At 50.7% G+C, this 13,556-nt stretch overlaps 2 protein-coding genes across 2 annotated transcripts in view; both read right to left on the bottom strand.

Moving 5' to 3' along the window:
- LHX5 (LIM homeobox 5) overlaps nucleotides 1-11,886 on the bottom strand; it is a 14,408-nt gene extending 2,522 nt beyond the window's left edge. Inside the window, exons 1-4 of the mRNA XM_032788901.2 lie at nucleotides 11,543-11,886; nucleotides 8,743-8,966; nucleotides 6,578-6,855; nucleotides 3,740-3,905 (exon numbers count right to left, since the gene is read on the bottom strand). Of these exons, the coding sequence (XP_032644792.1) occupies nucleotides 3,740-3,905; nucleotides 6,578-6,855; nucleotides 8,743-8,966; nucleotides 11,543-11,715 (841 nt within the window). The 5' untranslated portion in view covers nucleotides 11,716-11,886. The remainder of the gene's footprint in view (nucleotides 1-3,739; nucleotides 3,906-6,577; nucleotides 6,856-8,742; nucleotides 8,967-11,542) is intronic.
- Nucleotides 1-13,556, bottom strand: part of RBM19 (RNA binding motif protein 19) — a 478,789-nt gene that overhangs the window by 68,974 nt on the left and 396,259 nt on the right. The gene's annotated exons all lie outside the window — the stretch shown is intronic.

Raw genomic sequence — 13,556 nt, 5'->3', positions numbered from 1 at the left:
AGGAAACAGAGAAGATTCTATCTCTCCCCCCCATCCCAAGTTGCCTTCAGTGCCCCCCCCCGTACCCCATCAGGCGCCGCTAGGGAGAGATCGGCCGCCGCATGTGGGCAAGGGGCCGGATTTCCCGGGGCCACATGGCCCGAGCGGGGAGGGGGAGCAAAGAACGAGGAAACCCGCGGGGTCCGGCCCCTGTGATAGTGACCTTCCATATGCTCCGGGAGTGCGGAGGTAATTGGAACAAATGCCGTCTGAAAGAGGTACAAAAGGGTGCAGCTGGAGCTTTGTTCCCGGGCACACACGCGGGGGGGCGGGGGCCGGGCGGGAGCGGGGCTCTGTTCAGGCAGACAGCTTCATCACAATGGCCCTTTCTTGCTTGCTGCAGGGGTGCAAACTTGGCCAAGGACCGGACGGAATCTCTAACAGGGGGATTAGAGGGGATCTCGACAAGCTGAGCTCGCATTCAAGGCGAGGGAGGGCGAGTGTGTGTGCGGGGGGGGACCCTTCAAACAGATGCCACAGGAAGGGTGGCAAAGTCATGGCAACCGGCCCTCACCTTCCCTCCTACCCGCTGCTTTGGCCAGTTGGGGCCTTAGCGCGTTGGTTTCTGGGCGAGAATGATCCGTGATCGGTATCTCCGGGCCAATGAGCAGCAGGGGAGGAGGGGAGAGAGAGGGCGGGCTGGAAAGAAAGTGAAGGAAAGATGGAGAAGGGTTGGAAAGATGGAAAGAAAGAGGAAGGGATGGAGGGATAGAAAGAAGAAAAGAGGAAAATATGGAGGGATGGAAAGAAAGAGAAAGAAAGAAACGTAGGGGGGATGAAAAGAAAGAAAGAAGAAGAAATGGAGGGATAGAAAGAAGAAAAGAGGAAAATATGGAGGGATGGAAAGAAAGAGAAAGAAAGAAACGTAGGGGGGATGAAAAGAAAGAAAGAAGAAGAAATGGAGGGATAGAAAGAAGAAAAGAGGAAAATATGGAGGGATGGAAAGAAAGAGAAAGAAAGAAACGTAGGGGGGATGAAAAGAAAGAAAGAAGAAGAAATGGAGGGATAGAAAGAAGAAGGGATGGAAAGAAAAAGCAAAGGATGGAGGGATGAAAGCGGGAGGGATGGAAAGAAAGAAAAGGATGGGGATTGGAAAGAAAGGAGAGATGAGAAGAAGAAGAGACGAGGATGGAGGGGTGGAAAGAAAGATGGAAGGATGAAAAGAAGGAAAGAGACAAGGATGGAGGGATGGAGAGAAGAAGGGATGGAAAGAAAGGAAGAAAGAAAGAAAATGGTATGGGGGATGAAAAGAAAGAAGAAGGAATGGAGGGATAGAAAGAAGAAAAGAAGAAGGGCTGGAAAGAAAGAGACAAGGGTGGAGGGATGGAAGAAAGAGGAAGGGATGAGAAGGAGGAAAGAAGGAGGGATGGAGCGATGAGAAGGAAAGAGACAAGGATGGAGGGATGGATGAACGAGGAAAGGATGAGAAGAAGGAAAGAAGGAGGGATGGAAGGAAAGAGACAAGGGTGCAGGCATGGGAAGAGGGGAAGAGACAAGGGTGGGGGGATGGAAGAACGAGGAAGGGATGAGAAGAAGGGATAGAGGGATGGAAGGAAAGAGACAAAGGTGGAGGGATGGAAGAACGAGGAAAGGATGAGAAAAAGGAAAGAAGGAGGGATAGAGGGATGAGAAGAAGGAAAGAAGGAGGGATGGAAGAACGAGAAAGGGATGAGAAGAAGGAAAGATGAAGGGATGGAAGAACGAGGAAGGGATGAGAAGAAGGGATGGAGGGATGGAAGGAAAGAGACAAAGGTGGAGGGATGGAAGAACGAGGAAGGGATGAGAAAAAGGAAAGAAGGAGGGATGAAGGGATGAGAAGAAGGAGGGATGGAAGAACGAGAAAGGGATGAGAAGAAGGAAAGATGAAGGGATGGAAGAACGAGGAGGGGACGAGGGATGGAAGGAAAGAGACACGGGTGCAAGGATGGGAAGAGGGGAAGTCTGGGAAGATGCTGTATTTAAACTCCTCGGATCCAGCACGATTCCGCTACAACCCAGGGCTGTGGCTGCCCGGGCCCCCGGACGCCGAGCGCCTGCGGCGGGTTTGCAGAAGCGCGAGTCTAGCTGGGCGCTGAGTGAACTCCCAACATCCCGGGGTTTCGCTGCTGGGGAGCAGCGGCAGAGCAGGGCGGTCCCCGCCTTTCACGAGTTACTTTCTCTAAAGCTGCTGCTTCCTTTAAAAAACCCACCCAAGCTATGTCAGGGCAGGAGCGCGCTCCATCTGCCATGCGATGTATTTCTACGGGAGGGACGGGAAGACAAGGGAACCCCCTTCTGCCTCCAAAACCCGAACCCACACAACCACAGCCACCCCCCTGCGCATCTCATCTGGCTAGGAAACAGCCCCCAAGCCGCAGGGAAGGAATGTTTCTCCTCCTGTCTGTGCGGCGGTTTTCATGATCATTTGCCAGTTATGGGTCTAAATCCGGAGCGTTTACTCCTGGGAGTAAACTTTACTCAGGCGACGAGTCCTGCAGAGCCAGAATCCGGGGTCGGCTACACCGCAGTGACTCCGGATTCACACCAGGGGTAACTGAGGTCAGAATCCGGCCCCTGGCTGTGGACAGGAGTAAGGTAACCAGGGCAGGACCGCGCGCCGGAGGAGTAAATTTACTCCCCGTAGTAAAGTTTGGAGGAGCGAGCCCTTCAGCATCCCAGTGGAGCTTCTCTGTGACGCCCCGCACGGGATGGAGAGGGGGCTTTAGCCGGAGATTAACTCGTCCCTTTCTCTTGGGAACCCCAGACTGCATCGGCAGCAAATGGGTGCGATCTAACCCTAGGGGCACGGGACGGGAGGCAAAGCCCCCTCCCCCCCATACACACCGCATCTCCTCCCGTCTACGTACAACCTCCGAGTAGAAGGAGACACCTGGAGAAACCCTGTTCCACGACTTCTCCGGGCTGCGGGGCTCCAGGCAATCGGACAAGGACCTACGCGCCGGAGTTTGCTGTACTCGGGCGAGGTTCGGTTCAAGGCACAGAAGGTAACAACTTTACTAGACCCACAAATTCCTTCCCCCGCGCCCAGCCAGGAAAGGTGGTAACAATGAATAGAATCCGGAGCTAGCACTTTGGAAGGAAGAAGTGGCGTGAACCGGATTGGGAGAAAGCATCAAGACCTTCCCTTAAAAACAGACTCCAGAGTCTCCCGGCCAGCTGCCACAGAGTGCGAGCAGCGGGCTTTCCCGTTTAAAAGACACAGTGAAATGCTCTAAAATGCAGTAGAGTTCAAACTTCAGAGGCTTCATTTCTAAAGGTGGCAAAAGAAAGAATAAACAGAAACGAGAGAGAAAGAACAAATGACCCAAAGGAAAACGAAAGAAAGAAAGAACAATGATCAAATAGAAAAGAACGAACAAGTACATCGATTAACAAGAGAGAAAAATGAAAGAATGAACAATGATCAAATAAAAATTAACACATGAATGGATGAACAAGAAAGAAAGAAGAAAACGAACAATAATCAAATACAAAGGAACAATGAACGGATGAACACGAAGGAAAAAACTATGATCAAATAAAAATGAAAGAAAGAAAAGTGAAAGAATGAAAAATGATCAAGAAAGACAGACAGACAGAAAGGCTCCTCCTGCCTTCATTGGTTTGCGCTGGGATCTGTGTGTGTTTGGTTTTTTACAATGTTTGACTACAAGGAGTGTTAGGAGGTCATCCAGGAAGTGATCCATAAAATGCTCATTACCTCCGTAATAAGTGTAAGGGGTAGAACCCAACATTTCGGACTCATCCAGCCTGCCTCCCAGCGGGCGCATGCGCCGCGGACTCCTGAAGAAGGCGTGCCTCCTGGCCCCCAGCGCGCTCAGCTGTTTCATTCGCCTCTCTTTGGACCTTCGATTCTGGAACCAAACCTGCGGGCAAATTAAACAGCCTCAGCAACGTGGTGACAACACCCACCCCAAGCCCAGCTGTCTCCCAAGGCCCTGCCAAGCCACGCGGGCGCTTTGGAGGGGCAGGCACAAGTTGATTCATTTGTTCGGATCTGCCTGCTTTTAACCGGCCTGGCCTGTCTCTTGCGCTATGTGTCTCTAGATTAATCGACTAACGCGCTGATTGAGCTCTGTAATGCAGGGGCGCACGGATCTGCTGCGGTACACACATATACAGACAGAGCAGGGAGCTGGTGCTAAGAGGATGCCAGCTAAGAGGCGGGTTCCCTTCACATGATCGCCTCAAGACGTTCCAAGTTTTTCCCTGCAGGATTTGCCAGGTGAAGGCAGCAGCAAGTCACATCCTCCCCCCGCCAACTGACAGGCTCCCCGAAGATCCGCTTTTCCATTCTTTGGACAAGCTGGGTACTTTCTGGACCCTTTACAAGAGGCAGGCGAAGAGGCTCTGAAGAAAAATGAGGAGAAACTTTCAACCGGGGGATTAAACTCGGCACTTTAGCCAATGGAGCAGCTTGGCTTTGAATTAACAAGAAAAGGAAAGTTGCGAGTGAACTCAGAACCATTCAAGAATGAAGGATTTTTGCACACCCTTGGAGAGGTTTATAATGAAGTGTGCTTCCTTCCCCCCTCCCCTAAAGCCTGGAAGACATAGTCAGAAAGGCACTTAAAGGGCGTTTTCAAACTACAAACAGCTGTGGGGGTGCCTGCTTTCCTAATCTAGCTATCCAGCCATCGACAGACACGTAGAGCAACAGAGAGCCAGAAATGCATAGCGATAAATGAGAACACAGAGACCTAGGTACATGAATGAATATGTACAGCTCCCGATGCTAAAGGGGGAGGGAAGGGGGAATTCTTGGACATTTTCCGATCTTGCAGATTTCAGAGATGAAATACAGAGCCCTTCATCCCCTCCTTTTGTTTGGCCGGAGACAATTTTTTTTTTCACACGCTCAGCACTGTATATTTGCCAGCAGTACAGCAAAACCGCCATTGCGTGTATTACTTTAGCAGTGGCAAGAGACCCGAACATTCTTCTCTGATTCAGCTCAAATCTGTCTCTGTTTTGGGGATTGTGTCTACTCCCCCCCCCCGCCCATTTCCTCGTTAATATAAACTTACAGATTCTCTTAACCAGTTCTGTGACTATAGCTTGTTGCAAAGTGTCAAGATAGAGACAGCTCTCGGGTTGACTCAGTTGAAAGGACTGGAGTTAACTTCTTCTCTAGACTCCACTATGCTTTACAAAGGGTTTTTTTAATACTTGTAATTTATGATTCATGGAAATATTTTGGGGGTGGGGGGTCGAGCTCTGAACTCTCTTGCGCTGACTGGCTTAGCCTGAAAGTTCCCCCAGGCAAGTACAGGAGCAAGGGAGTTTAGTGAAGAACTGACAGGGCTTCAAACCAGTCAGCAGGAAAGCGAAGGGAGGTTGAGGTAGCAGGTTGACACCGTGCTTGGAAGAAATTCCCACCAGCTGTTGGCTGGAGGTGTAACCCAGCACCAGATACAGCCCGCAGACCCGGAGTCAGGTGGGGACCGCTTGATCATTGTTTGATTTTTGCCTCCATTTTCGTTGGCTTCAGCTCCCACTGATGTCAACCGGAGCCTTGTCTTTGACCTCGATGGGAGCTGAGTCAGGTCTTTAGGGAACTTGGGTCTGATCCAAAGCTCAATGAAGTCAATGGGAGTCGCTCCACTTTGGAGCACTCACTCAACGCGCTGCCCAGAGTGCGTGGGGGCTCCACGGAGGAGGCTCAGCCCCAAAGCTCCAGGCCTGCGTGGGTCAGCACGTCTGGCATAAGGGCTAGCGTCAGAGGCTGGAGTCTTTCCACTGAGTTCACTGGGCTTTGGAGGAGAACGCTTGAGAGGGAGACTGAGCGCTGGCTTTTGCCTGAGGACTCTCCAGATGAGGAAAACAATTATATAACTAGAGACAAAATCTCTGATCACCATCGCCGTTACTAACAGTGGCCAATTACTAGACCTGTTATCATAATATTGACAACAGGAAATTGGCCTCTTGGCTAGGCGAGAGGAAACGTTCAGTATCCTGATAACCCCGCGAGAGATACAGTAGGAATTGAGCAGTGGGGTGGGAGAGAGGCGCCCTGGGCTCGAGTCCCAGCTTTTCCACATGGGTGCACCTGAGCAGATCACTTCACTGCCTCGTGCCTCAGTTTCCCCAGCTGTAAAATGGGGGGTTATCTCATTCGTAAAGCCTGTTAAAGGGCGTGCATAATGATTACAAAGGGGAGATATTCACAGCAAAGATCTGCTTGGCCTCGCCTTTGTTTATATGCCAATTTCCTCCGACACTGGCGGCTTGCCAGATCCCTTTTCTTTCTTTCTCCCCCCTCCATCCCGCACTTCTCACAGCCCACAGGTCCACCTGAAGTCACACTGCTGCGCTTGGGACGTCACAGTCATCTCCATGGCGACAGGCTATGATGTAACAAAAGGTGACTGAGCGCTGTGACCCAATGGAGTGGGACGCAGGAATGGCTAGTGCAAGGGCGCGCCCCAGCTGGGTAAGCCGATGGCGATGCTATGGGCCGTCACGCTAGTCCCTGATTTTGATCCTTTCTCCTATGCTGGGCCAGGGCCCCCCTTGTAGCCGGGCTTGTCTGTACCTGGATCACTCTCATGTTGAGCCCCGTCTCCTGGGCCAGCTGTTCCCGGATGTGCCTGGTGGGTTTGGGGGTAGCAGCAAAGGCCGCCTTGAGAGTCTCCAGTTGCTTGGCTTTAATTGTAGTCCGCGGTCCTCTCCTCTTGGTCCCCGAGTTCTGTTCCTCGTTCTCGTTGTTGGTGGTCTCTTTGTCTGAGGAGGTGGAGTTGTCTGTTTCCTTTGTATCATCCTGCATGGGGTCCTGGAGATCCGGGGACAAACTTCTGTCTGTACAGGAGGACACTGCAAGGGAGAGGCAGAGGGAGATGGATGACTCTGGACAGAGATGGAACCCTCACCCCCACTGTCCCTCCCAGGCAGGGGAGCCGAGGGGGTTAAACGTTTCTGGAGGCCAGATCGTCCTGCCTCTCTGCGCTAATGTAACACGAATCAATCACTCCCCAGTGAACACCACGAAGAGTTAATGAGGGGTCTGAATTAGCAGCAAAACGGGCTCCTCGGTCTATGTGGCAACAGGGACGCACAACACCCTTGGCCTTTTCTGCCACTGGAGCAGGCAGAGGGTGTGACTCCAGTGTGAAACCCCTGGCTTCGGGGCGTCGCATAGGACTTACACCAGGGTAACTGGATCCGGATGGCAGATTTGCAGCCGATTGGCACAGAGGGAGCTGTCCCAGGCCCGAGGCTCCCACACTGGGGAAGGAAGCGCTTTCGTTTGGACCAGCTGAGCGTTTTCCTTTCAGGCACAAACCGAACCACGCTGGGGGCCAAGAACCCACTGCCACAAAGCCTTGGCTGTAGCCACCTGGCCTCGGGGAGTTCATTCACCGCCTTGGCCCTGACTCATCCCCCTACGCTTCGGAGCCAGCGAACCCCTGACCCCGGGCTCGGAAATGGGCCCACCCCCAAACAGGGCCCTCATGTGAAGCCCGCCGGGCAACCTCTGCTCGCCTGGCAAGATGCAGCCGCAGGTGCTGAAAGGAGACAGAGCCCAGGGAAAGGGGTTGAGCACAGGCCACAGGCACAGACCGCTGGGCCAGTGAGGGCCCGATCCCGCTGCCCTGATGCAGAGACATCTTCCAAAGATCGGGTCCACAACGCGTGCTCATGTGTACGTGACGCCTGTTATGTCCACACCCTTCACAATGAGACACGGACATAGCAGACTAAGAGAGCTGGGGGATTCAGATCCATTCGTGAGGGACTCTGGCGCCACAGGGGGAAAGGCAGAGCGAGAGGAAGAAAGGAAGGAAAATCTGAGGAGTTGTGTGTGATTCTAGGGGAAAGGAAGGAAGTTTCTCAGTAGAGGGAGGCGGTGGAAGGCCTCCGACGCCGTTAGCCCCATGGCCGTGAAGGGATCGCTCCCCTGAGGGAGGGCTGGAAGCTTGGGGCCTTGTCTGGGTTCTCTTCGCATGTAAGGAAGCCAGGAAAATATCCCAGGCCATGGGACTTTTTGTAAGATCGCAGAGCGTGGGTGGAGTTTAGGGGAAGGTAATGTTCGTGGCCAAATCAAACAGGAACCCGGAAAAAACCACCTGTCTCCCCAAACTGCCACGCACCCCTTTCCCGGGCTGGTCACACGTTCCCAGCTGGGTCTGTAGGTGTAATTGACAAAGGCCGCTTTCCCCCAGCACCCGCTGATGCGGCCTGGATTTTGTTTAAAATGGAAATCTCTCTTCGTTTTCCACTTCCAATCCTGGAAGCCCTCCATCCTTTTCCCTTCCAGCCCCTTCCCCCCCTCCTCTCCAGTTTTCAGTCCACTTTTCTACTCTCCCTCCACCCTCTCCGAACCGCAAATATTTTGAGAAATAGGGAAAAAATAAAACAAGAGGAGGGGGGGTAAACAGATGTGTGTATAAAGATCGACAATAATAAATCGGGAAAGGATTCCCCCCGCCAACACACCCACGGTTGTGGGTATCCGACAGCTATAGCTCAGGTTGTATCTGGTGCCAGAGAGAGAGAGAGAGGGTGTGTGTGTGTGTGTGTGAGAGAGAGAGAGAGACAGAGAGAGAGAGAGGCCAATACAAAAAAGACTTCAAGTCCCCAGGTTGCTAGAATTTGCTGTTGGAATATGAAACTAAAACCACCCTCCAGGACGCTTTTTTGAATTCACACCTATGTTCTAAGGTCCCACACCGGGTTAGAGGCTGGCGGAGGCTCCAATACCTGAGTTGAGGCTCCCTTCCTTTAAGCTGGGCGAGTTCAAATAGTCCTCTTTGCAAACAAATTTGTTTTCGTCTATGATATAAAGTTCCTCTCCCGTAGAGAGCTGTTTGTTGCAAACCATGCACGTGAAACAGTTCAGGTGAAAGACTTTGCTTCGGGCTTTCCTGACGAGGTCGCTTGGAGAGATGCCTTGGGAGCAGCCTGCGCATTTGGTACCGAACCTCCTAAACAAAAGGAGCGAGAGAGAGAGAGAGACGGGAGGAAGATAAACACCTGGGTGCTTAGCAGCCCGGCCTCAGAGTCCCCTCCAGTCTATAAGTGCCTCGTCCCCAACTGCAGGCGCGTGGGTGGAGGGAGGCGAGAGATGAGGCCATTAAAGCAATTGCCTGGATTGCGACAATGCAAGGAAAGAGGATTTGGTCGCCTGCAAAATGCGTGCGCAAAATTATTCCTCTCGTGGCCAGCAAAGCGCGTCTCAAGCAGCCCAAGAGAGGACTCGCATTTCCGTGTGAATGCCCTTGTTAACTCCATACAAATGGACACTCCCTCACACCCACTTTAATAGTTCCGTCTCCACGGGAAATATTCTGGGGTGTCTGTTTTGTTTGGTCCCTCCCATATCTGCGGCAGGTGAAAAGCGGGCCCGACCTTACCTACAGCTTTGGCTCAGACACGGCGCGGAGGAAGGAAAAATCCTTCTCTCCGGGGCGCCCAAGTTGGGAGGCGAAGAGGCCATTTTCGGAGCTGTATTTTAGGGCAGACATAAACGGGGCGCTAGATCGCCGCTCAGCAGAAGGCGAGGGAAGGGGATCAGGTTCCTATATACGCGCGAGAACGCGTGTGCTCCCGGTGGGCCGCTTCAAAGAGCAGCCACGAGTCGGTGTAAAAATAACGACCCACTTTGATTTCGCGGGATTTATGGAGCGATTTTTACACCCCGTTGTATGCACCGGAAAGCTGCAGAGTGTTTGCATCCTTTTGTCAGGCTGCACTTCGCGAGGGCACAGGAGGTAACCAATGGATCTTCCCGCACAGTCATAATTCGTATGAATATTCGTGTCCTCTTCAATGATATCACATTTCGGCCAGTAAATATCTAACCAGGACACTTTGGTTAGCGGGGTGGTTAGACCCAGAAGAGAAACAGGGGGCTGCTTATGGAATTCAAAACACGGGTGGGGAGAGGGGCTGTGAGGATCCTAAAAATGGTCTCCCCCTGCCCCACATCAGTGCTGAAAATGGTTCGAGTTTTTACCTCCTTTTCTTCAGCATTCCAGACCCCTCTGATTTATTTATCAGTTGTTATTAATTAATTTTTATCATTATTTTGCATTGCAGAAAGGGTATATTTTCCCTCGTGAATGATGACTATCAAGCAGCAGGATCCTACCTGTTTTTTCAAGGCAGATAGTTTACTTTCCACTTTGGGGCGTTGATTCGGGCTCCCTAGCGGTTTGGGGGCACTCGTGGAAGTGGGGTGGACGATGGGGGATAAGGGGAGAAATAAAACTGTTTTTTTTCCCTCCCTTGTTTAAACACAACTTCGAACCGCTTCACTTTCCATGACGTTGATTTAGTGAAAACATTAGAAGTCATAAGTCATTTTTTTGGTCTTATCCTGGAGCCTAATTGACTCATCTGCGCCTTATCAAAAATCATTAAAGGCATTTAAGGAGTTGCAGCGGGAGGGGTGCTGAATGCACAGGGGCCATTAAAAGTAGTTTACATGTGTAAAGGCGAGTGTGACACTTAACCTATTGAAATTCACCTTCATCAGGGCCTACAGGACTAGGAAAACTGCCGTCTCCCCCCCTCTGTATTAATCACCCCCTGAGCTTTTCACCCTTTAGCTAAACAAATGCCCACATTTACCTCAATTACAGCCAGAAACAAAAGGCCAAGCGATATTTAGGGCGATTTTACATTTTCAATGAGTTCATTTGTTGATTTAAAAGAAAAGGGTTGGGGGTGGGGGTGGGGGGTGCAGGACAAGTTTGCTCCGTGCATGCACAGCCAATTAGACTACCAAAAGTCTTGCTAGGAACTTTAGGGTGCGTTTGAGAATTCCCAGTTCAGGCTGGAATGTTGGAGCAAAGGAGTTTGGGGATGTCCCCCCATATTTCGCTCTCTCTTCTCTGTGCACTTTAGTTCGGATTGATTCCGATTTCTGCTCTGCCTCTCCGCAATACAGGTGGCTTTGTTTTTAAAGCCTGGGGCATTTGAAAATCAGTTTTCTGCTGAGAAAAGTTTTATTCTTCTTCACTCCAGAATGATTTTTTTTAAAGTAACCTACAAATCCGTGCCCTCTGGCCTGGCATCCGATCAGCTCGGATCTGGCTCAGCCTCGTGCATATACCTAAATTAAAAACATTCGAATCGGGTTACCGAGTGACCAAGGAGCCTGGAGTTCCCCCCGGCCCCCAGTTCTAGGATCTTCCCTTTTGTACAGAAAACTCTGAGGAATATCGCAAAATGAGGAAATTGACAATAGGTACAAAGGATTTTAAAAATCATTGAAACCAATCTGGCGGGCGGATAATAAATGGATACCCCTTATCGGAACATATAGGGTTCCTTTGGGGGCACTGGAGTGGCATATAGATCTGACACCTTTTGCAGCATGAGGAGTCCACAGCGACCGATGGAGCAGACTCCAGCAATGTGCCAATTACCGAGGGCTCTCAGCGTGTGGCTAGGAAGCTAGGCACAGCACCGAAGTAGGGTATCGCTAGATAACCTTGCCCCGCTATGCTAGCCAAGCAGTTCAGGAAAAGGTTCGCTTCCTTTTTGCGGGACTTACCTGAAAAAGTCGTTTTTGCAATAAAGCTTGCCTTCCCTGGAGAAGCATTTCTCAGTCAGATTGCACTTGCATTCGCAGCACTGGACGCATTTAATGTGCCATGCCCTGTCCAACACGTTCAGCAGAAACCTGTCCAAGATGGGCCGCTCGCAGCCTGCACAATGCACCATCATGACCTCCGCAGAGGAAGGCGAGACCGGCAAACTAAAGCAGAAGGCAACCCCCACCCCGCCGCCGCAAGCGAGCGCAAGGGAGGGAAACGGAGAACGCCACTGGCAGCTTCGTGCCTTCTTCTCCCGGGCGCCCTGAGGGCAGGCGAAAAGTGCCGCGGGGGCTTTCCAGACTCCCTCCACTAAGGCCGATGCCTCTCTTCCCCCACGCCCCTCGCACCTTCCCCAGCAGGTTCAGTGGGGGGAAGCCGAGCAAAGATATCCCGGGGTGGGGGTGACTCTCCCGGTGCCTTTCAATTTAGCAGCATCTCGGCCTGGAGCAGCACCAGCGCCTCTGTGGAAGCCGCCGGTCCACGAACGGGATTAATAACAACACACAATGATCACAGAAAGCCAGGAGCCCCGTGTTCCTGCGTGTAGAGGGCTGGTTGGGACTTTTCTCCACTTTCACGCTGTTCCCATCTTCAGCTTTGTCTCCCGGTTTAGTAATTCGCGCATCCTTATTCAGATTTGGTGACGTCTCGCGGAACGTAGAGAGGCCAAGGGCCAATGAGAAGGCAGTGGCCATGGCAACCTCTTAATTTATAGCATATCTAAATTGGCTCCAGCCTTGTGCTTGGCACAGAGGGAAAAAAACAAGGCACCACTATTGTTCAGTAGTAGGTTTTACCTGGTGCGGGGGCTAAGTAAGTATTTACCTTTATTTTGTTTGCAGGGGTGGGTGGGTGCAGATTTGAATTTTTTTTTTGCGGTGGAGGGGGGGCCTAATATTTTATCTTTCTCTTCTGGGGGAGCTGGGGGGAATGAGATCTCGGGGAGGTCACTGCACCTGCAAAACAAATTCTGTTTCGCCTCAGTGTCAACAGAAAGCCAGTGAAAGCAGCTAATGGCCTCTTTGCATAAGCAGAAAAGGTAGAAATTCTTGCTCTTTTGTCAAGTAATCTCCATGAATCCAAATAAAAAAAGAGAAAAGCCAAAGGACCCCGATCTAGGGGGTGTTTAGGCCACTGGCATGCTGAGGGGAGGGTCCCCTAGGAGAAGGCAGGTTCAGACAATGTCTTGGGATGAAAAGTTATCTGTTTTGTACTTCTCAGATATGAAGGTAATTGACTCCCTGCCGAGCTAGTTGGCCTTTGTTATACAGATTGGTGGGCGGGGGGGGGCATTTAAAAAAAGTTTTACTTTGAGTAATTTACAACATCTTTAAAACCAGAGTCAACATGAGAACGAAAGGAGGAGAAGTAGGAAAGCAGACCCCCTTTGGAAAGAGAGAGCCTTGCTGTGCTTGTGCTGTTGTATATGATTTTTCTCTTTAATTTCAGGTCCTGCGGACTTTTAAATTGCCCAGTCACCTTGTGCGCAAGGTGATGGCTCGAACGAATTAACCTTTTTAAAGAAATGTTCTAGAGCTGAAAATATGTCTGAGTTAAAATAAAAGTTGTTGTCTTGAATTGCTAGATAGATAGATAGATGAGAAGGTATAGCAATAGATAGATGATAAAATGTTGATCATTTATCTAATTGCTAGATAGATGAGAAGCTATAGCAATAGATAAAATAGATTAGATGATAACATGTTATTGATAGATGATCTAGCTAGCAACAGAGAGATTAGAAGGTGTAGACAGATAGACAGAAAATAAGATAGATCAGAATGTATAACCAGAGTGAAGAATGTCTATAGATGGTTAGGCAGATTGGAATGTTTGGGGAGGACATCTGAGAAGGTACAGCAATGGATATAGGATAGATAAGAATAAATAACAATAGACAGATTAGTGGGTGTAGCCATAGCTGGGTAGATGGAAATACAGTTAAACAGATACAAATGCATAACAATAGTG

The sequence above is a fragment of the Chelonoidis abingdonii genome, chromosome 22 (genome assembly GCF_003597395.2).
Source record: "Chelonoidis abingdonii isolate Lonesome George chromosome 22, CheloAbing_2.0, whole genome shotgun sequence".
Lineage (NCBI taxonomy): Eukaryota > Metazoa > Chordata > Testudines > Testudinidae > Chelonoidis > Chelonoidis abingdonii.
Note: the sequence above shows the minus strand (reverse complement) of the source record. Positions and strands in the feature narration are given on the sequence as shown.